At 41.0% G+C, this 25,383-nt stretch overlaps 1 protein-coding gene across 1 annotated transcript in view; it reads left to right on the top strand.

The window, feature by feature from the left end:
• Positions 1 to 25,383, top strand: part of NSG2 (neuronal vesicle trafficking associated 2) — a 70,238-nt gene that overhangs the window by 29,970 nt on the left and 14,885 nt on the right. Inside the window, exon 3 of the mRNA XM_020806703.3 lies at positions 2,538 to 2,657. Coding sequence (XP_020662362.1) covers positions 2,538 to 2,657 — 120 coding nt within the window. The remainder of the gene's footprint in view (positions 1 to 2,537; positions 2,658 to 25,383) is intronic.

The raw sequence follows: 25,383 nt of genomic DNA, 5'->3' as shown, positions 1-25,383 counted from the left end.
TGTAGAGAAGGTTGGAGGTGTATCCCATCAATAGGCTTCAATGTAGCAAAAACATCATGTGTGGGAGCCCAAATCAGGACTCCATAAAGTCTTGCAGCTTCAGACCAAAATACTCTGAGAATGCTTCTCTTTCTGCAGAGCTTCCGCCATCCTCAAAGTTCTACTGGTAAGGCCTTGCCCCACATTCCCCCTTTAAAGAAACCGATGATTGCCTGTCAAACAATTTCCCATTTCAGGGGTCGGATTCATTCATTCATTCATTCATTCATTCATTCATTCATTCATTCATTCATTTATTTATTTATTTATTTATTTATTTATTTATTTATTTATTTATTTATTTATTTATTTATTTATACCCCACCCATCTAGACCAAAGGTCTACTCTGGGCAGCATTACAAATTTAAAAACATGGTTCATGTTCAGGCCCACTCTAATTTAATTTAAATAGGAACTTTTAATTAGAAAATATAATATATTTTAAATGGACTATAATTTAAATAGAAAATATAGACTGTTACAATTTAAATAGAAAGACCATATATTTCTTTATAGTAGGGGATGACAGTGACTAGGTGATCTATGCACTTGCTCAGTTTGCTCCCCAGGTGCAAATGTTTAAAATTATTTTATTTTTTTGTTAGGCAAAAACTTCCAGGCCTTTGCTAACTCCTCTTATGGGTCTTTATCTCTAAATGAGACTTGGACTGGAGCAGCTTTCAAACTGGGAATTGCAAAATAGAATACATGGCCACTTCAGAACTTGCTTAGATAAAAGTTCTATTAAATATGTATTTACATATGAACTCCAGTTGAGTTTTGTGTGTGAGAAAGAAATCTACTCCCCCCATCTATTTGCTGTGTCCACTTTGGATGATTAGTGTCTGGTAGTACATTTGTACTGTCTTACAATGGATAGAAGTAGAGATGGGCACAGATCAGAAAAAATGTGTTTTGATTTGTGATTCATCATGGTTGACAAATCATGAATTATGAATTTACGATTTTTTTCCTGATGAACTGATGAATCAATTTGTCAATTCATGTTTTATTTTAAAACTCTATAAAATCCGCCCCCGCACGAGAGACACCAAATTCACAGGGCCACTTCCTCTGACTCTTCTCTACAAACTCTACAAGTTTGGTGAAGTTTGGGTTTTGGAAGTCTGAGTTATACAACCACAAGGACGGTCCCCTGAGGAGGGTTCCCCCCAGGGGATACCAAAATCACAGGGAAGCTTCTACTAACTCTCCTCTACAATCTCTCCAAGTTTGGTGAAGACTGGGTTTCAGACATCCGGATTTTACACCCCCAAAGTGGCTCCCTCCAGGAAAGTGCCCTTCAGCACCTGACTTGGGAGAGCCCAAAATTCACCAAACTTGGAGGGATTGTAGAGGAGAATCATGGGAAGCTTCTCTGTGATTTTCATGCCTCTAGGTGCCTAGGGGGCACATTTTATAGCCAAACAAATTGATGAATCAAAAATTGCAAAAAAAAAATTGATTCGTATTCATCAGGGACATTGGCCCATATAGAAACAAATCAAAGAATTATCAGTTTTTGAATGGATTTGGTGATTTGTTTTTTAATTCATGCCCTTCTCTAGACAGAAGATTTGTAGTTGTCTGCATGACTTTAATTGTCTTTAGTTTTTTTAAATTCCCACATTTTTAATGGACTGTGATTGGTTTTTGTTAACTGTATGATGTCTGAAGAAAGGTATGCTGAAGCAAGCATTTTCAGGCTGTAATCCTTTGGATGCTGATCTAGGAATAAGTCTTACTTAGCTCAGCTGGGTTTCCTTTTAAGTAGACTTGCATAGTGTTGTGTTGCTGATAAATAAAGAACTTTCCCCGAGTGGCAGGAAGGGAGAGTAAAGGAGCAGGACTAACGGGAATGGGAAAGAAGAGGTTCTGAACAGGCTGTTTTCTGTAAATCTCTCAGGACAAGTACTGTTTTATCACATTTGTTTTTAACTTCTTTTGCTAAGGAAAGAAGCTGAAAACTACAAGCTCACTGATGACTCTTAGAAGTCATTCACTCAATATCAACTCTGACTTGAGGGACTCTTTGTTTTAAAAAATGAAAAGAATCAGCAACTGGTCACATGTCTTCTCAGTCATAGATGCCAAAGTGTGTTATTAACAGAAGGACGTTTTTCAGGCTGTAAATCTCAGAATTCAGGTATTTTATGGATTTTAAAATAAGTCAATGATATATGAGTGCACAGTCATCTAGATTGAAAGAGTATGCAAAATATAACATTTAGAAGTGTGTTTATTTGTACAGCTATCATACAAAGGTCATATACGTGATGCATTTGTCTTCTTAAAAGAGAGATGTCAATCCACCACAGTTGTTGCAAGTTTTTATGACAGGTTTGTTTTACCTTGCTCCTGCTGCTGCTGCTAAGGTAAATAATTTGTGAATACAGGAGGGTATTTATGGAAGCGATGACTCATGGAAAAGTAACATTTAAGACAAAAAAGATGCTTGCTTTGTTCAAAAAGTAAAGATGTCAACATTTGTTCCTAGGTGATTGTGAAAACAAGAACAGAATATCAGCCAGACCAGAAGAACAAAGGAAAACTCAGAGTGCCCAAAATTGCTGAATTCACAGTCAGTTTCACTGATGGTGTAACAGAAAGATTAAAGGTAAGAAATGCTAATTGCTAGCTAGCTATATTCTGTGCTAATTTTCACAGAATAATTAATAGGCTACAGCTGTCATGATTCAGGTGCTAAAATAACTCAAGACAAAAGTACATATTGGTGATTAGGGATTAGAACTCTCTCCTTTTCCTTCAAAAAAGAAAAGAAAAACAACACAGCTTCAGGGCAGAATGACCTTTGGATTAGATCTGGATTAGAGCCATGGCATGAGAGAGGAGGGGCTCAGCCCCTCTCCCTTCCCTGAACGACAGCCCTGACAAAATTCCTCTTCTGCTGGCATGAGTCATGGAGGAAGGTATGAGCACAGGACAAGGGGTTAACTGCCCCTTCTCCCCACACCAAATACCAGTTCTAAATCATCCCCTGCTTTGCCATGTTTTCTGAGGAACCAAATTGCATTGAGAGATCCAACCGCAGACCCCCAGCACAACATGTAATTTAGCCCTTAGTGCTGATCTGACCTGCTTTCCAGTTCCTGGTCATGTACGTTGAACTGAGCTTCATTTCCCCCCTCCCCCCCAAAAAAGATTGAATTAAATTAGCTTGTGAAAGAACATGGCATTAGCTTCTTGGTACTTACACCAGCCCACACGGTTGCAGAAAATCTGTTTTCCTCCATGACCCTGAAGTTAAGGGAGTTATTTTGTTCATTTGTCAGCAAGTAAACTTTAAATTAAACTGAGATCTTGGCCCTTCCATGTCTTTTTGGTGCATGGGTTTTGAACACAAGCTGATCATAAAAGCCTCAAGAGAGCAGAAGAGGAAGAAGAACTGCATGTGCTGATCCTGTGCTGAAGTGCACAATAATGTCAATGATGCATAATGATGTTAACAATGCAGTGATGTTGAGGAGCGATGACCACACACTGTTGTTTGTATTAGGTAGCAGGAACAAGTGTGCTTCTTTCTTTCTTTCTTTCTTTCTTTCTTTCTTTCTTTCTTTCTTTCTTTCTTTCTTTCTTTCTTTCTTTCTTTCTTTCTTTCTTTCTTTCTTTCTTTCTTTCTTTCCTTCCTTCCTTCCTTCCTTCCTTCCTTCCTTCCTTCCTTCCTTCCTTCCTTCCTTCCTTCCTTCCTTCCTTTTTCCAAACTTGTCTTCTATGTGCAGCCTATTCTTCCTTGTGTACAATTCTTTGTAAGGAAAACCCATTGTGTTCATAAGAGGATTTACTTTGAAGTGTGCAGAGAAGTTTGCTACCTTAGTCCCAATTCAGAGGTAGTATGATGGCACCATGGTTTCTTATTAAGATGGTTCTTAGCTCACTTGCTTCCCCTTTTGCCTCTCCCTCCTTCATGCCTGCAGCAAGGAGATCAGAAATGCCCACTTGTGGGTGTAAGCTCAACACTGCTATTTGGTCCCATGTGGTCTAATTGGGCCCATGGACATTCGTTATTCATCCTGTAGTGTTCAAGCCTTGTAGTTCAGAGCTGGGAAGAGGAAAGCCAAAAGGGGGATATCTGATTGTTGTCATACAAACAACTTATTTTCCAAACTCTGAGATTCTTCTGATCTTATTTCCAATCACTCACCAGAGATTCCCCTCCTGGTTTTCCTCCTCCTCTCTTTTCTGGAAGGGGAGGAGCAAAGCCAGTTACATGCCTTGGACTGTGCTTTGAATCTGGGATAAAGTTGATGCAGTGCCCAAGTGTTGGTCCAAAAACCCCCAAAATCTGCAGCCCTGAATATTATGCTGAATATTATTCTGAAGTGTTGCGCTCTTAATGATGGCTAAGCAGAATTCCCCATTGGAATTACTAGTGCTATAATGAAAGAAGGAGGGAGGGTTTGATTTTTTTTTTCTATTCCTGTTGTAAAAAAAGCAGTATATGTAACTCTATTTGAATAGTTTGCAAGGCAGAAATGGGGAGGAATAAATATGTGCATCATTTACCCAGAAGAGGAGTAAATCTGCATTTTGAGAAATATCTAAATGAGGCAAACAATGATTAAGAAATGAAGGTATGGTCATAATTCCAGTAACAATAATGTGTCATCATCATACAGTTCAGATAAGTGACCCATTTGAACGATGTTCTTCCTGCATAATTAGAATTACGGAGAATTCAATTGCAAAGGACAGACTGCAGTGCTTTAAGAAGGCTCCAAGAATCCCTGAGATATCAGGTTTCATGCATACTCAAATCAGGGTATTAGTTTTGTTCTTAGAATTTTAACAACCTAAAATATAAAGGGTGTGCTATTTGTAAGTAACACATATATAGAAATATTTCTCCACATTATCTTGCTTCATGTCTAATGACCATGATTTCTCTTATCTTCGCTTGCACTAACACGGTATATCAAAAGAGCTTGAATTTTTTTTTTGTACTACAACTCCCTGAATCCCCTTGCAAACTCTGACATAGTGTACTGGCTGGTAGATCATGGCAACTGTATCATACCTTTCCAAATTAAGATTCTTGATCCCATAGCCATTTTGGCTCTTTTCCCAATTTCTCTTCATCCACATAATGTGGAACCTTTGGTCCTCCAGATGCTTTGGACTACATTTCTCATAGTCCCTTGCTCTTGCCTAAATGAGGATGATGGGACTTGTAGACAATAAGATTAGGAAGAACAACACTTCCCCAGTTCTCCCTGACACCTAGCTGCTTTCTGCTCCTTTTCTCTTTGACATTCATTCGTCTTCTCACACACATTGTCTGCTGGGGCATCAAATGAAAGCATTAAACAGTCAGTCTGAGAGGAAGCAAGAGTGACTGCTGGGATCAAGGGTACATCACTATGGAAACAAACTCTTCCTTCCCTTCTTTATGAATTTGGATGGAGGAAGGGAGGGATCAACTGTTCTTCCTCAGTCTGATAGCTTGATTTCCAAGCCACTCTCTTGCTCCCAAGTCCATATGATTTTGATTGTGTGCTTCTCAATGTCACTTATTAATCGCCCATCATCACAACAGAAAGCGGACAATGTTTTAGGGCTCTCCTGACTGTTTTTCATAAAGGCTCACATGCATCATATTAACTTTGTGGTATTATTTCCTGACCAAAATGGGTTGAGATAATAGATTATATTTTATTGCCTTCCCTACTTCTGGAATTTCTTTTTATTACTCTTCATTTTGCTTCCAGTGCATATTTTAGGGAAGTTATTAAAGATACCTCCCTCTGGTTATGTGCATAATCTATTATCTGGAGCTGATGAAATCCTCCTGCATTTGTGTTTTTGTAACAGTAAGGCAGAGTAAATGCTTAAGCATTATTAGCTCATTTTTTGTTGATATACTGTATATATGTATTGGGGATGGGGGTGGAGAAGAAAAATAAAGGAAGGCAGAGAGGCATTATAAATGAGATCATCATATTTTTCTATTGCTGGGTGGATGCTTGCTATAACTCTCCAGTGAGCAATGTGCTAGAAATTTCATTTTCACCTTCCTGCAATGGTGCAGTTGTGGGGAAAAACAATTGACAACAATGAAGCATGTAGACATACAGATAGGCTACATTTTCATCTTTTCTAAATTGGTTTGTGATTTGGCTTTATAGACATATTCTAGTCCTAATGGTTCATCATCCCATTTGACTGAAATAGGAGGAGAAATAATCCAGCTCTTTGGAGGGAACCATGAGAAAAAAATTTAATAACAGGGAAATTGCACTGTCATTGTATTTATGTGGTTCTGGATTTGATTAGGGAAATATTGTGGAATACTATACATGTTTATTCAGAAAGCTATTCCCCATATGCTCAGTGGGACATACTCCAAGGTAAGTGTTTACCAAATTGGGTTTGTGACACAATGGTATCTCCATCTTTGTTTCTCCTAATCTTTTTGCTGATTCTTCGGCACCTTTAATAATAATTTTATCCCCTCAAATTGGGTAAACCCCACTGAACTCGGTGGGGATTACTTTGGATTAGACATAGCATTGTTAGCAATCCTGCTCTCAAAAAGCTTGCTGTGACTTTTTGATGCTTTGGATCTGCTTTCAAATCAAGCATCTTTTGGGTTGCTGTGTTGTGCTGTGTTTTTCAAGGTATTCCTGCAACAGGAAGGTCAGAACAGAGGGACAGAACAGAAATCAGATTGAAATAAGGTAGAACAGCACTCTGTGACTTTATATTTTTGACAGTTTCAACCATTATATTTAACATAACACTTTCAAATAAAATAAAAGGAGATTCTGAAGAAATGATACATTCACTCTGTTAAAACAATAATGTAAATGCTTAGTTGCTATTCCTCGCAATGGTGGCTCCTTCTGGACAGCAGAGGAGGTTACCATGTTCAAGGTGGCAGCCATTCTGAATTTCCAAACATCCAAAAAGCATCTCAGAACAGGCATTGATAGAGGGCAGTAGCTGACCATTTTCAGGTGTTCATGGAAGAAATGGAAAATCTGAATCCATTTCAGTCAGGGTTTAGGCTGTGACATGCTATTGAAACAGTATATTTAGTGTTGCTTTGACATATATTGCCCCTTCGCGCTTAGAGCATGTTCTGGGTGGTTTTTGACATAATTATGCAAACAATACTTTGCTCCCCAGCAAGTTGTGGGTACTCATTTTACTGCTCTAGATAGTCAACCTTGAGCTTGGTACCTGAACCTGTCAGGATCAAACTCAGATCATGAGCAGACTGTCAAAAGTATTGGTTGACCTGCAAGATGACCTCCCAAGGAAGGCAAACAAGGAGAGTGTAGCTCTGCTGCTCCTCTTGGATCTTTCTGTGGTCTTTGATACTGTCAACTAGGTACTGTATCCTTCTGTGGTGGCCATTGAGCGGAGGGATTGGAGGTTTCTTACTTTTGTGGTTTCAGACCTTTCTTGATGGCTGATCCCAAATGATACAGCTTGGGGATGCAATGTCCACCATTTGGGACCTCTAGTATGGGACCCCACAGGGTTTGACTGTCTCCCCAGTGGTCTTTAATATCTATATGAATCCATGTTGTTAACAGTTGTAACACTGAGGGAGGCCAAAAAAAGGTGAATACGAGAAATCATGCCTTTTTGATGGTAGCCCCTAATTTCTGGATTAAAATGTTGACAGAGATATGCCATGCCCCTTCCCTCCTTCTGTTGAGAAGGATGCTACAGACCAACCTATTTAGAGCTGCCTTTAACAACTAGTCTCCTGAATTCTGTCAATAATATATATATTTAATGTTTTAATCAATTTTAGATTTTTCTACAACTATTCATGACGATGGTTTAATTATTATATGCTGTATTACTGTAATGTTTTGAACCATTTTTTTGTTATTGTGGTGTATTTAGGGTTTGTGAGTTTCAACAAACAAAAAAGGCAAAGAGTGCTACTTATATACAGTCCTAAGTGCTTAAAGCATTTGGTAGTTTACAGTTTAATTATGCAGGATACACATTGCCACCACCTCAGCATGCTGAGTACTCAGTTTCAACCTTGTCTAAACCACTCAGGTTAATGCTCTTGCACTATTGGGGTGGTTTATAAGTAAAATAAAATAAAATAAAATAAATGTTCTCAACCACAATACATAGCTACACCACGCCACACAACACTGAGGTTATACAGTTGATTTTAGATAGGTAAAAGGGCTAATAAATGAAAACAAGCTTGTCAACCTGTAATATCCTAACACTGCTTCTGCTTTTTCCCACCACATTAGCAAGTCAGCATTACTTTTTCTAGGGCAATGATGTTGTAGCAGAGGGGGAAAGTGAATTTTATCGTCACCAATTGGTATGAACAGAAAATAGCAGCTGATATTCCATGCTATGATTGTGTTTCCCCAGTCAGCTCCTAAAGCTATTTTGTTGCATATTTTGGTAAAAGGATTAGCAGGCTAATGTGTACTCTGTAAAAATCCGTAGAACGAAAAGTTGAATTTAGACCTATCTGTATTATGCAAATAAAGAAAGATTGAAATGTTCTTCTTTTGCATAATGCATTCTGGCTATCTCGTCACACTGGAAGAATGTGAGCTCTCCATGACATTGGCTGGGATGGCTTGTGGCACCTTGCCTCAGAATTTCAGGGTGAGAGACTCCCTGCTCAGAGTACAGGCCATCAATAACATTTACACTTTCTTTTTCCACTATCCCCTCCATTCCTGAACTTTTAAAGCAAATCTGTCATGTGCTGAGGGCTCCAAGTACCCCTGCCTCTCAACTCTCATCAGTAAAGAACAACTATAAGATCAAATAAAAATAGCCAGTGGTGATCCCAATGATTTTGGTTTTGTTTTTGTTTTTTAATCTCTCCTGTTTTTGTAAGGAAATTCTTTTAGGTGGTGGGCAATGTGGGAGCAGGCACACTCCTCAAAATTTCATGTTTGGCCATGTGTGCCTCCCAGACTTCTGAAAATTGCCCATCCCACCCAAAAACCTGCTTATTTGTTTTGTTTTGAATTCATATTTAGAAACAGTGATTCTGCTTTTGATGTAATTTAGAACCCAAATGCATCTTCAGAGGTTTGCATGTCACTTGGTTAGACATGCAAATCTCTGAAGATGCATTTGGGTTCAAAGTTATCTCAGTCTCTCAGCTGAGGATCTGAGGATGCTTGCTTCCCTCTGTTTACGGATTGCTCTTGGCAAAATATGCCAAAAAGGAATAATTGTTGCTCTTTTGTTTTTGGTATATTTTGGAGGGCAGGAGAACTGAATTAGAGCACCATTCAGATTCATGGGGTGTTTTCCTATCTACGTGGCTCACCCGAGTGAAATATCAGCCAGCCATTTGGCATTTGGAACTAATGACTACACACACACACACACACACACACACACACACACACACACACACACACACACACACACACACACACACACACACACACACACACACACACACACACACACACACACACACACACACACACACACACACGTATGCATGTGTGTGTGTATATCTGTCTGTCTGTCTGTCTATCTGTCTGTCTGTCTGTCTGTCTGTCTAGCTAGCTAGCTAGCTAGCTAGCTACAGTATTTTTTTAGCCACACCATTACCAGTGGCTTCTGGGTGGCGTTCAACAATATTAAAACTTAAAAACATTAAAAACATTAAAAAGACAATATAAAATATCCTATATTAAAACAATTCTTAAAACATTAATATTAATAAGTCCTGCTGCTCATGTGGCCAGCTAGAGAATACTGTTTAATTAAAATGCTGGCTAAACAGAAAGGTCCTTGCCTGGCGCCGAAAAGCCAAAAGTGTTGGAGCCAGGCGGATCTCTATAGGGAGGCCATTCCAAAGTTGGGGGGGCAACAGCTGAGAAGGCCCTGTTTCGGCATGCCATCCCCCTCACCTCTTTCAGGGATGGCCCCTTCAGAAGGGCCTCTTGGCTTGATCTTAGAAGACAGGCAGGCTCATATGGAAGAAGGCGGTCTTCCATATACATACATACATACATACATACATACATACATACATACATACATACATACATACAAACATACATACATACATACATACATACATACATACATACATACATACGTGTGTATGTATGTATGTATGTATGTATGTATGTATGTATGTATGTATGTATGTATGTATATAGATACACACACACACATATACACACATATGTGTGTGTGTATACATATATATATACATATGTATGTGTGTATGTGTGTGTGTGTGTGTGTGTATGTGTATGTGTATGTATGTAATTTATATATATAATTTGTCACAGCTGATACATTGGTAAAAGTATGTCACAGAGCAATTTGAGTCGTTGCTGCAGTACGGACATTTTGACATGCCGCTTTTCACCAGTCATTGCGAGAAGACAGTCATGGGGGGGTTGCAGGGGAAAAAAAAGAAAAGGCATATTAAGCTGAAAGGCAGAGGAGATGGTGGGGAATCAAGGGGATGAATTGCCCCTTGAAGCAAGAGAGAAAATAAACTGGTACCATGGTGTATAATGATTCAAATAGGAGGAAATAAATCATTACCACTAAAAGTTCTTGGGACATTCGCCCCTATATATATAGCACGTAGCTGAGAATCAATGCAACAGAGGTGTGGAAATTATTGGAAGGACTAGAGAACATTTCCCTCATGTGAGCAGGGCCATAGTTGTCTGGCAGTATGAAGATGCTGCACAGAAGTAGAGAAGCAAACAGGAATTCAGCCAGTAAAATAAAGATGTGTGAGGAATTCACTGTTTTGTTTTTGCTTAAATTACAGGTCAAAATTCATGATCCTCTAGTAGAATAATTGTTTCTTTCCAGTCTTCATTTTACTAGTACGACCAAAAGGGTGTGTGTGTGTGGGGGGGGAAGGCTCTTGTATCTCCGATAGCTGGGTAGATGGGGGAATTTCAGGGGCTGTCACTGATCACAGATGGGCCTTGTGCTGAAATTGCTTTAAACAATTCCTTTAAACAATTATTAAATGAGCAACCCCCTTAAAAAAAAAAACTTGGCCACCCTCTGTTTCAGCTTTTCTGGGCCCCACCTCCACATGAGGAGAGGCGAGGTAAGCATCTCCTGCACTGCTTTGAATAGCAAGATGTATTGGGTTGTCACTGCTGTTCTGCCAGTTAAAGCGGTGTGTCCTGACTTGGAAGTAAAGAGTAGCATCATCTCTGGATTTTTTTTCAGCCAATGTGAAGCAGCCATCATGGCATGCCAAGTTTCTATGCGTGTGTTTGTACTACTAGATGTGTCAGCATTGGGGGATTGCTTCCAGAGCCCCTGGCGGGCCTGCCCTCACCCCATTCCCCTGGAGGCCCATCAAAATCAATGCTTGTCAGGCCTCTGGTGGGTGAAGAAGCACCTTGGCCAGCTTGGGATGGGGAGGAGGAGGAGATAGCCAATAGGACCCACCTGTGTGCTGAGGTGGTGGGGTAGTGGGCCTGAGGAGGCAACTGTGGGGAATAAGGGAGGGAGAGACGGAGATAGAAGAGGAGGTTGTGGCAGGGCAGAAGAAAATACTGAATAAAGAGGAGGAGCAGACCTGGGGGTGACATTGTTGAAGAACCAGAGCTGGTCCTTTGCACTGAGGAGATAGTGGATTATGCCTACATTGAGGACCCCTGGGCAGGTGTCCATGTGTACCTGCCCCATGGAAGGGGGGAATAGCAGAGGTAGTTTTGAACTTCTACCTGGTCAGCTACACGCACACCCCACTGCCCACTAGACACCTTGGCCATCAACTCACACACAAACCCAGAGTAAGTGTTGGAGGTGCAAGAGACTAAAGGAGTGTCAGGGGCACTTCCAGGAGGAGTTGTAGCAGGGTCCATCAACATAGGCTGTCATTGTGGGGCGTTAGCTGACTAGAAGAATTATGTAAGCCACACCAGCAATGGATTCTGAACATACTAGCTCCAGATATCTAGGGGTCTCAAAGGGACAGGATTGTGTGAGGGGGGGCTAGCACTGGGAACTTACTATCCCCACCCCCAGTGGATGGACGGGCTTGGGGATTTTGCTTCTCCTTCCCATTCTGTACACCACTCTCTGGAGTCAATAAAATTGAGTTTGGGCAGTTCTGGGATTCATGGAGATCATGTCTGAGGAGGTTTTGCCCATCACTCCAACACTTGACGGGGTGGTGGCACTCGAAGGTTACTACAGTAAGATCTTGTACATTCCAGGCATGGATGGACATATAACTTAAAAAATCCCACCACCTTTTGATGGTGTTGCACGTTCCAAATTGTCTCTAAAGACATCTTGCATCCTGAACATTGCAGTATTCCAATTTCGATGTAAAGTAAAACATGGAAGAACAAAGCATTATAAGAAGTGAGCTCCCTATGAAATGTTTTTCTCTAGTTGTATTGGACATAAGCTGAAATCCTGTTGATATAACTATGCCTGCGGAAGGATGATGGCATCACCTACATTGCTTTTGGCAATGAAAGACCTTCACCTTCTCTTACATAGTTTTTCTGACCAAATTATATTCAATGCCTCATATAACTTACCCCTGTATTAATGTAAATATGTTTTATCTCATCAGACAGCCCACTGTCCTGGGGTGAATTGAGAAAGATATATGAGATGACATTGGGACAGGGTTTCCATTGTCATATGGAGAAGAAGAGGCAAGCTAATTAACATAACAGAATGGGCTACAGCAATAATAAATGGGTCTTTCTTTGAGGGAAGATTTCCATCTGTCCTGAAGGAGACACTCATTAAGCCCATAAGAAAGAAACAATATGGCGACGGACGAAATTGGCAATTATAGGCCCGTCGCCAATGTTTCTTTCATGAGCAAAGTGGTCGAGAGTATGGTGGCCAACCAGCTTCAGGCTCACTTGGATGAAACAGATGCCCTGAATCCATTTCAGTCGGGCTTCAGGCCGCACCACGGTACAGAGACGGTATTGGTCGCCCTGTACGATGACCTGTTGAGGGAGACTTGACGGGGCAAAATGTCTCTGTTGGTCCTCCTCGATATCTTGGCGGCCTTTGATACCGTTGACCACGGTATCCTCCTGGGGAGGCTCTCCGAGTTGGGAATTGGTGGCTTGGCGTTAGCCTGGCTCCGCTCCTTCTTAGGGGAACGGTCCCCAGAGAATGCAGCTTGTGGAGAATGTTTCAGTCCCGTGGAGTCTCAATTGTGGGGTTCCACAGGGGTCGATTATCTCCCCAATGCTGTTTAACATCTATATGAGGCCTCTGGGAGGGGTCATCAGGGGGTGTGGGGCTTCGTGTCATCAATATGCCAGTGGCACCCAGCTCTACATCTCCTTTTCACCAACTGCAGGTGATGCCGTCCTGACTCTACAGCGCTGCCTGGGGGCCGTAATTAAATGGATGCAGGAAAATGGGCTGAGGCTGAATCCAGACAAAACAGAGGTTCTGAGGGTGGGTGGCCCCGTGGTTGGCGGCTTGGGTGACTCTCTCACATTTGGGGGCATGACCCTGGCCGCGAAGAGTGGGGTCCGCAGCCGGAGCGTACATCTAGACCCGACACTCACCATGGAAACGCAGGTGGCGTCGGTAGTCTGCACCACCTTTTTTCACCTCTGGCGGATCGCTCAGCTGTGGCCCTATCTCGACACGGGGGCACTCACTACCTTGGTGCATGCGCTCATAATCTCAAGATTAGACCACTGTAACACGCTTTACGTGGGGCTGCCTTTGAGGCTGATGTGGAAACTTCAGGTGGTGCAGAATGTGGCGGCCAGACTCCTCGCTGGAGTGAGAAAATACCAACGTATTTCTCCAACTCTGGCTGCATTGCATTGGCTGCCCATTCATTTCTGCGTCAACTTCAAAGTCTTAATGCTTACTTACAAGGCCCTAAATGGTTTAGGACCTCGATATTTGGCGGAACGCCTGCTCCCACCAAGGTCTACCCGGATCACCTGTGCGAGCCAGGAGGTGAGGCTGAGGAGCCTGATGCTGAGAGAGGCCTGGAAGGAAAAGACACGAAACTGGGCCTTCTCGGTGGTGGCTCCTCACCTCTGGAACAACCTCCCTTCAGAGATTAATGCGGCCCCTATGCTGGGAATCTTTAAAACCCAATGAAAAACATGGTTGTACATCCAGACCTTCCCTCCAGTTAATACCTGATTTCTTTTCTATTCCTTCTTATTTTATTCTCATTCTATTTTATTGTAACTGTATCAAATGATTATGTAATGTTCTTTTGTTTTATTGTTTTATCCTATACTGGAAGCCGCCTAGAGTGGTCGAGTAGACCAGATAGGCGAGGTATAAATCAAATCAAATCAAATCAAATCAAATCAAATCAAATAAATAACCAACCAACCAACCAACCAACCAACCAACCAACCAACCAACCAACCAACCAACCAACCAACCAACCAACCAACCAACCAACCAACCAACCAACCAACCAACCAACCAACCAACCAACCAACCAACCAGCCTTTTGTTTCTTGTGAAGTTTTTTTCTTCTGCTGCTCTCAGCCATGCAAGTGCTGGAAAGCCAATATGAGAGCTATGAACTTTTTATTTTAATATGGCTGCTTAAGAGTGGACATATTCAATTCCCACCCACCCCCACCCCTACGTGGTGCCACAACTGTTAAAATTCACTGGGGTTGGGGAAGGAGAGGCTTGGTTGATGTTCTGGAATGTTGTGTTTATACCCACGTCTAAAGGCACCGTTTATTCTGTGCCAATGGGTAATTATTTATTTTTTAGCTACTACATTTCTAACTCACCTTTCCTGTAGTGAATTCAAGGCAAGGAGCATCCCCTCCCCCACATACCAACCCTGTGAGGTAAGTGAAGCTGAGAGAGAAGGACAGCCCGTTCCACTGGATCGCCACAACACCCTCTAGTACATCACATGAGACATTTGCTTTTATGGGTAGGTTGTGAAAGGGAAGTTAATGTTAACGATTCTGTGATTCGTCTTGGATAGCCCTGATTTGATTGTGTTGATGATGGAAACAAGCAACTGGAACTGTTGTTTGCAATCAACTGCTGTTCGTACCCTGTTCCTTGTGTGGAAATCTTGGACGATTTCTAGAGCTTGGCACTTCTGAAATATGATCCTACATTTCCTTGTAGCGCAGCTCAATTACAGAGTATTCTGGCAGTTTGACCAATTGTTCTTCAACTCCATGACTCATCCTGTACATACATAATGACAAATACCTCAGCCACTCTGCGTAGGCGGAGTAAAAGAAAATGATGTTAAAACAGCATTAAAGCGTAGCCACCGATGCCCCAAAGTAATTTCTTTCATTCTGGTGTTTTTCTTCACAGAGGAGACATGTCAAAATGTTCTCAATTTTGAAGTTTTAGTCTGGTGATACAAAATGGGAGTCGGAGGGGCTCTTCTAGAAGTCTTTTCTTCCTCAAGAAAATTGCCCTCCTCTCACAACTTGGGATCCCAAAATGCATTGAGCGGACTCGTCCGGATCCTGACCTTGCCACTCTGCTGATCAGGACTCTTAGTTGGAGTGAGGTGTCCACCTTTGGTAGCAGACTGCCAGGAGGGGCAAATTGCACCCCATCCTGAGGAAATGGTGACGAGGATGAGATGTGGGGGGGTGGCTCTTTGCCTGCCTCAGGTGGCAGATAGCATGGTTCACTGCTGTTGTTGTTGGATGAGTCTGTGATCCAGTGTAGGCTTCTGTCTGTGGAATGTGGAAGGAGGAGGCCTAGTCCTTCATAAAGTCCTTCACCTTCTTAGAAACATTGAGCAGTCCTTTGAAGATGATACAGAAACCATTGGTAGGAGGGAATATCACCAAAAATCATCTGATTCACTGTTCCAATGGTGCAGCTCTTTGCTGGTTGAAAGAACATTCTGTAAGGAGTGACATCAGTGGGATATACAGTGTACAACCCAATGTAATACGGTGTACGCATTCTGTGGTTGCTCCTAGTTTCTTTTGGGGATTAAGAACTTTAGAAACCTGATACCTTGAAACTGCTGTGGCAGGCAGAGAGTGTATAACAGAAACATCTTATAAGAGAATTGGTAACGTTCTGCTCTGCCTTTTGCATTTTGATTAGAATGCAGAAATGAGGAAATGAAATTACTCTTAAAATTCTGCAAAGGTAATGGTTCTCTTATTACAAATACATGCTTCAGGCAACCAAACAGAGAACCATACACATGAATATCATTCAACGGCCAATACAGCCAATATTGGAAGTAAAGTACAGAGAAGCCCTATTGTCCCTGCAAAAAGAAGACTTAAGTGGAAGCAGTGGCATATTCCCAGAGCTGTTAATATGAAGAACAGAGTAAAACTAAAGAAGACACTATAAGGAAGCCAAAAAAGAATATTTTTTATTCATTTGAACCAGCAATTTCTATTAGTTTTGCAACCAATCTTACAATTAATAGAGGAGTCACCAAAAGTCTGTGATTTCCTTCCCCTCAACATACTGCCGACTGTGCTGTTTTACTAGTCTAATATAATGTTGGTAACCACTAAACCATACTGAATGTGTTTTGTTATGTGTGGTCTACCCAATTCCGTGTTTCTTTCACTTTAGGGATGATAGATTGAAAATTCCATCTTTCACAGGACCTACCTTAGCCTTTGCCCCCTCCCCCCATCTTGTTTTTTTTTTTTTTGGTGGAAGCCAAATAATTAATTTTGCCTCTGAATCACATGTAATGAACATAGAGTCCTGGAAGGAAGGAAGTAGTGGAGGAGAAAAATAGGTATATTTCGGTGGGTGGGGGAAATAAAATATGTGGCTTGATCTTCACTCTAGTGCATAGGCATCATCCTTTCTCTGTCTATTAAGAGTCACAACGCTGTATCAGACTTTTCCTTCTCATTATGGTCATCACTCTAGATCAAAGCATCTGTTTAAATGCATGTCTGTTAAAAGTGTGATCGAATTCAGAATTCAGCGCACCTTTAGCCATCTAAAATGGGGCTAAAATACCATGTTAACTTTGATATGCTGGTTTTTCTTCAGACATAAACAAAAGAACAGAAATTTACTGATATCAATGAATTATCTCTTCTGAAATTAATCTTTTTCTAAAACCATGCTTGATCAAAGAAGAGTAGGGGACTTACCAACATGATACCCAAGCAGGCTTTTCTGTCTTTCGAATCAATGATATTGTCCTCCTGCCTTTTTCTGTATGCAATGCTGGTATTCTTAAGTCACCTTTCAAGGACTAAAAAATCCTGATGAACCAAATGACCCAGTTATCTCCAACACACACACACACACACACACACACACACACACACACACACACACACACACACACACACACACACACACACACACACACAGTAAAAAGAAAAAAAACAATAGTTTTACATGTGCATTGTCAGAATGGGCCACTAGAGGGTGCCAGAGACTATGCTATGTATTCATTGCTTGTTCTCTGGCTCCCTCTAGTGGTCTGGTCTGGAAATATATGTGAAAACAGGTATTTTTCTGGATTTTTAAAAAATATTTTCAGAGTGTGGATAAGTGAATAGTGGATACTGATCCCATCGATAAGTGGATCCTACTGTATGTATATATGTATATCTATCTCTCGCGTATGGGTGTGTGTATTTTCAGTTTAGCTAGACTCATTAAAACAAAGCTGTTACAGATTCAGGTGATACTGAATGTCTTGATTCTGTTTGAAACAATGGATTCAAATCACAAGAAAGGAGATTTTCACTGAATGTTAAGAGGGACATCTTGGTGGTAAGAGCTGTTTGGCAGTGGAGTGGACTGACTGCCTTTGAAGGTGGAGGACTCTCCTTTACTGTAGGTGTTTATGCAGGGGCTCTTTGTGGATTTTTTTAAAGCTGGGACATCCTGGGAGATTCATGGAACCAGCCCTTCTGTTTTGTTGCTGGTTCCATGAATCTCCTCTAGCTGGATGGGGCAGGCCAGTTTGGTTGAGATGGCCTACTCAGGAGTTGCTGCTTCAATTTTCTGCCCAGAATGGGTGCTGGGATGTGGATCCCAGGGATGTTTCAGGACTGGTTGCATCAGTCAACTCACTAGATGGGGGCAGGTGAATTTGGTTGGGCTGGTCTACTCAGAGGTCACTGTTCCAGAATGTTTTTTTTTCCAGTAATGATTTTATGGAGATGATTTATGGCTTGCTGCATCTGTCTCATCTAGCCACGTGTATTGTGAATTTCGTTGGTTTATCTTACTTGGAAGTTGCTGTTCTGAGCCATTGTGTTCCCTTCTGGTGGATTTTGACTAATAAAGAGTTAATAAAAGAGCCGTATTCATTGGGTTTGAGGTTTAAATATGGTGTGGATGTTTGTCCAGCACATCCCACTGTTTTTGGCATCCATTTTTAATTAAGTCTTCCCTGCTCCATTTCATTCTGTTTGAGTTTTGACCTAGTCCTGAATTCTTGTGCTGCCGCTTCAGAGCCAAAGACCACCCCCAGCTGTCGCACATGTTCATTCCATTGCTTCTATTGGATCTCATGGTCTGCCTGGACCTGGATCTCATGGGCCACCTACACCTGGGTGTAGGCAGCCAAGAGCCTGCACGAATGCATCCAAGCACCACTAAGCCAGATCTAAAGATGGAGATCGAGAAGGATGCTTCTGTAGCATTTGGTTGCTGGTTGGAATATTGAATTTCTAGGAAAAGGTTTTCTGCTGCTCTTGCAGAATATATGTGGAGGAGGAAGACGGGGGACCACTTGTCTGTGTTTGTGCTTTTAGTAATGAGATGGCTGGTCTTGAGAGAAAGGATAGGCTTGCTAGGCACAGTGCTTTCATATCTCACACTGAAAGCCCTGTCTAGGTGATGTTTGACAAGGTGAATGCATTGGGCCTTCTCATACTAAATAAAATCTCTTGTCATTCATGATGTCTTTCTGTGTGAAGTTTGAATCCTTCTCTGCATTAGTGATGTCATATGATCAGTGCTGAACCATTCTATAAGCTTCTCAATTCAGGGAATGTGACTTGATGCCACAAAGCATTGTGTTTACTTACATGAGGGAAACTCATAGAGATGCTTTAGTAGCAAATACCATAAGCAGCAGGCATTTAAAACATGTGTTTAAGAGACACATTTTTTTAACAAAAGAGCATCATTTCCAGGGCCCTGACAAGAGATATTTTCTGATGCTCTCCTACTAGCTGTAGACAGATAGTGGTACCACTGGGACATTCTTACAAGCTTCTTAAGGTCTGCAGTTGGCCAGAATTCAGTGGTTCTTAACCTTGGGTTACTCAGGTGTTTTTGAACTGCAACTCCCAAAAACCCCAGCCAGCATGGCTGGTGGTGAAGGCTTCTGGGAGTTGCAGTCCAAAAACACCCGAGTAACCCAAGGTTAAGAACCACTGGGCCAGATCATGGAAGATTAAAAAAAGAGACATAAACGTAGGTTAAACAAGAAGAAAAGTTTTAGCTAAAATGCAGTTAAACGAATTGTAGTATTCAAAGACTATTGAGTTTAAAAGCAATTAAAAACACTTTAACTAATCTGTTAAATGTCCTTTTCTCAGCAGTCAGTCAGTTTCTGAAACCATGGCTGAGTGAAAAGATCCGTGCCCATGAAACCAAGTAGCAGGCTTTGAAGGAAAGCTAAGAGGGTTTCCTTCCTTTCCCAGATGTCTTCTTGCTAACTTTCTCTTGCTTTTGTTTTTGTGACTTGCTGTCCAGATAGAACTCTTCATTCCACTTGTAGAATATTGAATTACATTGTGGATCCTTTCCTCATCCTTCTGTTTCATATTGTATTATCTTCTATTTTACTTCCATGTTGATCAATACCTCCCCTCCCCTCCCGCTTTCTTTTAAGTGGCAGTGGACATAGAAAATAAAACTGAAAACATTGAAGGGGAGGCCAAGTCACAATAGAATGTGAAGACACACCTGTCACTGTTTTGATTGGTTAAAAAAATAGGCCTACTGCTGCTTTATAGCCTTCCATTATTGTTATATAAATATTCTGTATAGTATAAATATATACACAGGTATAGTCATCCTTCATGTGGGGATCCCCATTGTGTGACAGGCCATAGTCTGGATACAGAGAGACATCTTTGTCTGGAAATGCACTGGAGGCTGTTGTCACAGTGTGGTCAATTAGACTCAATGGCCTTCAGGTCACTTTCATTCTAGATACAATAACAGGCTGTGCACAGGAGAAATCAGTGTGTTACATGTGAATGCTAGTTCTTCTGTAATAGTTTTCTTTCATGACCCACCATGGCGTATCTTCTGAAGTGCATTCCTATTACCTTAGGTATCTCAAAAGGTAAAGGGGGAAAAAGATATCCAAAAATGTATTTTTAAAAACTCAAATGCTGCCTTTGATTTCGTTTCATCTGAAAAGTTCAGTGGGTTTGAGGTGGGACAGTTATTTCTTTTAATTTATTTGTAAAAGCATTTCATTCTTCACAAGGCATTCAGTCCTGAGGTCTTCTTGTTGAGGGATGTTGTATCAAATGTCATTCAGAGCCTCACGCAAAACTGAAATGTGAAAAAGTGATCTGAGGACACAAAACCAAAGCTGCAGAAAATTAAGCTCAGGCATGTGTTTGTAGCTCATTCTACTGGTGAATCAGTGCAGGACTTGGCAAATCAGTGCATCTATTCAGAGCCTTTATCACAACTAAAATGAAGATGGTATATGAAGGGGAGAAGAAGCCAAGCCTTCTTGTGTGTTCATTAGATTTCCACCCTCCTCACACCTTGGTTGTAACTGATTTAGTACCCTGAAGTTCTTTACTTTTATTTTTAAAGGTGTTCTTTTTGGTGTGAGTTTTTAAAACTGGCTGTGTTTTACGTTCTGCCTTTTAGTGTTATATGTGTATGTGATTGGGTTAGTTAGAAATTTGAAGCAGGTCCACTCTTTTGGTGGGAAATGATGACTGAGCCGCTTTTAAAATATTAACATATTTATTTGGATTAACACTTGGTGGTTCCACAACAGCTTCTATAGGTTCATAATAAGTGAGATCTGGCAACTGTCCAAAGTATGAAGACGAGGACTCCGTCTGTAAATTGGCAAGGTTCATTGAGGGGCTGGTCCAGAACATTCTCCGTTGGTTTCCTCATGGGAGCACTCTGAACCTCGTAATTTGTCCCATAACAAGGGTGTCTGGCCCAACCCCCCCTCCAGTGGTGGTTGGCTGTAGGATTGGTCTGGTCGGATCACCTTCCTCGAATGACCTGGTCCCCACAGAAAAACCACAACTGTCCATTTTAGTGCCACTGTCGATGTTCCCTTTCCCTTTCACAAGTCGGGATCAGGTAGTAATCCTTCTACCTTCAAATTAGGGAAATCTTCTAATAACCCGCATGCTCTTTCATATCTCTGTTCTCCTTTCTCTCTCTCTTTCTCTGCTTTTCTCCTCTTTCCTTCTCTCTCCCCTGGATATACTGAACACTCCTCCTCTTCTCTGATCTTTTATATCTTCCTCCCACATTGGTAGAGTTAACTCCTCCTCCTTTTTCCTCTCTTCCTTCCTCCACTAAACAGACTTCGATTTGAGGGGATGGCTCACTCTCATCTTTCTCTCTTCCTTATTTCTCCTTCACTGTGTAATTATTTTAAGTTTTCTACTTTGCTTTTTGAGCTGTCACAAAACAAAGCAAAGCAAAGTGTGCTGCTTGTAGCGTTCAAAGCATTTAAAGCACCCTCTGGGCAGTCTACAAGTTAATAATGCAGGCTACACATTGCTCCCCCCCCCCCCGCCAGTGAGCTGGGTACTCATTTTACTGACTTTGGAGGGATGGAAGGCTGAGTGAACCTTGAGCTGGCTACCTGGGATTGAACCCCAGCAGTTTTGGCTGCAGTGCAGAGTTTAACTACTGCGCCACGAGGCTCTATTTAAGAATGTATATTATATGAAATAATTGGTGAATGTACCAAATAATTGGTAAATGTACCAAATATGAATGCCACCCCATATTTTCTGTCACATGGATTTTTCCCCCCTATGAATCACAGTGTTGTTCAGAGATTACCCTTTGCTGAGCTATCTCTCTCAGGATTGGCACCAGGTTTGGTGGAGATTAGTCCTTGTATATTGGGTATCCTTCTTTCCCATAGCCTAGCAGATTTAGGTTTGTAGCTGTCTGGCCTGGGGAGTAATGGGAAATGGAGTCCACATAACAAATTTTTCCTAACTCTTACCTCTCTTCTTTAGAGGTGTATCAGCTTACATGTAATGCTAGGGGCAAAGATACTTTTCTGTAGACACCCAACTGCTTTCCACTGTGATGATGCCTCCCACCATGAGCGATGAAGGAGGCAGCTATTTTTTAGTGACAGCTACTCATTTTAACTTTCATAACATATAACCCAAGCCCTTTCCCAGAAAAAACTGAATTGCTCATTGTGAGTTTGATACAATGCATCAGGAAGCCAACTACAAACCAGATATAAATGAAGTCATGTGTTTCCATTTTTGCCCATAGAGAATCCACCTTCCTTGGATAAAGGTTTCATTGGTAAGGTATATACAATGTTGTTGTAAGAAGAGGTCTTACAGTTTTGATGATTCTGTTAGTGCAAAATCCAACATTTAAGGAGGGTGCTGAAGTGCCACGGATGAAATATTGCACAGTCTGATGGTTAAATGAGATGTCATTTACAAAAGGTCAGGAGCTGGATGAGATGCCCCTGTATGGGAGTCCTCTTAATTGAACCACCTGCTTACATTAGTGATTCAAACGTTAAGTCAGTTCTGATTTTTTTTCCTCCCTAAACATTTTTTTAAAAAAATTCTGATTATTCACTTTTAACTAGACATCAGTTAGGAACACCGGCTAAAAATTAAAGGCTCTTCTTCATGCTCTTAGTTTGTTTGTTTTTGTTTGTTTGTTTGTTTGTTTTTTGCTAGGATCTCTTTAAAAAAATCTGACCTTACTACAGAGTGGGGGAGTGAGGGAGATATCCCCAGCCTTTCTTGTGCACTTATGAACAGTTCACTACCAGATTGTAGTTTTCATTAAATACTGAGGGTGTATAGCAGATGTGGGCAGCTCGTAGCCCTTCGGATATGGTTAGATTGTGACTCCAGTCAATTCTAGCCAGCGCAGTGCAGTGAACAGTAAGGAATTATGGGAGCTGCCATCCAATAACATACAGAGGGCCACTTGTTCCATATTCCCAACACATACCGTTCCAGTGATCTTTTGTAGCACCTGCATTGTGGTGATGATCCAGAGCCACAATTCTTGTGCAGAACCTACCATAAGAGAACAAAATGTAATTGGAAAACCAGTGGGTGGGAAAGCCAGAAGTGAATTCTGCTTTTGAGAACTTCAGCTGTTGCTCTGATTCTTCCCACTGGTACTTACTATAGAAACTTTCTCTCTCTCTCTCTCTCTTTTAAAAATGATATTCTTATAGTGCGTTTGACCATCTGATCAATTCAGTATAAAAGATGCCATTGTTATGCAGTCTATGAAACTGAAGCCCACTGAATGTATACTCACTTTCTTTATGGTGATAATTAATATATTGCACAAGCCATCCTGAGCATTATTTTTACAATATGAGGATGGGTTAGGAATATATTCTTAACGTATAGATAGAAAAGCAAAATAAACAACAAAGGAAGAAAAGCAACAACACCATTTGGATAATACTTCCCAGTACCAGTGCTTCTCTTTTTCACAGTTTAGCAGTACTATTCCACAGACTGCTGTTGCAAAAATAATGCTTTCTGCTTGAGAAAGATTACAGTTTCACAGAGATAAAGTAATCATATTAATAAACTTCACCATAGATTCATGTACTGCATGGACAAATCCAAAGACGTCCAGGTATGATATCTGTTAGAGCTAGAAGTAGATCTAATGAAACCTTTTAAAAAAAGAGGTCCAGTGGATTGTATTGTCATTCTATCAGTAAAAAGTTCTGCCACTTGCAGAAGCCTATATTCATCTTTGCATAGGGGTCAAACCCAAACACTTGGCTTCCATTTGTTTGTGCTGTTCCTCAGGTCATTCCATGGCATGTTACAGAGCTCATTAAGATGGCTTTCATCTCTTGCTTGTGCTTGTTGAATTGGATGTACCAGTAGTACTTGTGCAGCCATTAGCAGACCTCTGTTTCCTCTCAAACTCTTTCCAGTAGCCTCACATTGGATGCATCCTATTCGTTTTGCTGAACATAGAATAAAAGTTGAACTTTGGCTAATAATAAGGATGTGAGGAAATCTCATTTGTGGTGAGGATAGGCTGTCTTGTTATGTTGTTCTTCCAAGCAGTGTAAGAAATACAGTATTACATTGCCAGTACAAGACAAACTAATAACCTTAAAAAAGAGTATGGTTTGCATTTTTGGCACAAAATGTTTCCAATGTCTTTTCTCTTTCTGAAGCTAAGTGTACATATATAGCAGGTGCAGAAGAGCAAGCCGATTGCTCACAAAGATTCAGATAACCTATCCATTGCTTTTACCTTTCAGTAGTCCAAGCAGCAATGGAAGCAATGCTGATTTTTGCAGCAATTATGGTTCTTTTCATTTTTGTGCAATTGCAACTGCACAAAAATCAATTTCAGAAATGCACAGCTTATTTTGAGGCCAACAACAAGAAAAGGCACACTCTCTAACCATGAGGGGACTTTCCCCTCCATTTTCTCTTTGTGTTCATGAAGACAAGCTTGCCTTAGTGTAGAAGCTCAGTTTGGACATTTCCTTTGACTTTGATTGCTCTTTGTGATTAATAATGTAAGCTTAGTTGGATGTTTGCTTATGCTAGAGTTGCAAATTTATTTGCTGACACAAGAAAGTATAATGGAAGGCAGGTATATGTTTGGGATAGCCACCTGATTGAAACAAGATGCTACTGTTTGGAGAAAAAAAATCGTTCTAGTTTCATCATACCAAAACGAAGCTGTTGCTGTTGCTTCAAGAAGAGAAACCCACAAAGCAGTAGGGTGCAAGACATTAACTACAATTCTGTCTTGGCGGAATTCATTTTGAAGCATACAATCAAGGGTGTCTGTGTGGTGGTTATTCTTCCTTTATGCTTGAGCCAGCTGGGCTGGAAGGGATACGAAAACTTGAATAAGATAACCTTGTGCATTCTGTATGCTTAAACGTATGAAAATTGCTATGCTCTAGTCAGAAACCAGCAGAATACGTTGTCTAAAGATCCTCAATCAATGTTATAGAGAATGCTAAATACTGTAATGAACTAACTAGCCCCTGTGTTTGTGTTAGGATGTTTGCTTTCGGAGTTAGCGATCCACAGGATCGCTTAAAGCTAAGGACAACCTTGAGACATTTTTCATAGTTAAGCTGGAGGAGGCTCTTGAGAGTCCCCTGGACTGCAAGGAGAACAAACCTATCCATTCTGAAGGAAATCAACCCTGAGTGCTCACTGGAAGGA

Source organism: Pogona vitticeps, chromosome 2 (genome assembly GCF_051106095.1).
Source record: "Pogona vitticeps strain Pit_001003342236 chromosome 2, PviZW2.1, whole genome shotgun sequence".
NCBI lineage: Eukaryota > Metazoa > Chordata > Lepidosauria > Squamata > Agamidae > Pogona > Pogona vitticeps.
This window is presented reverse-complemented; position numbering and strand designations above follow the sequence as displayed.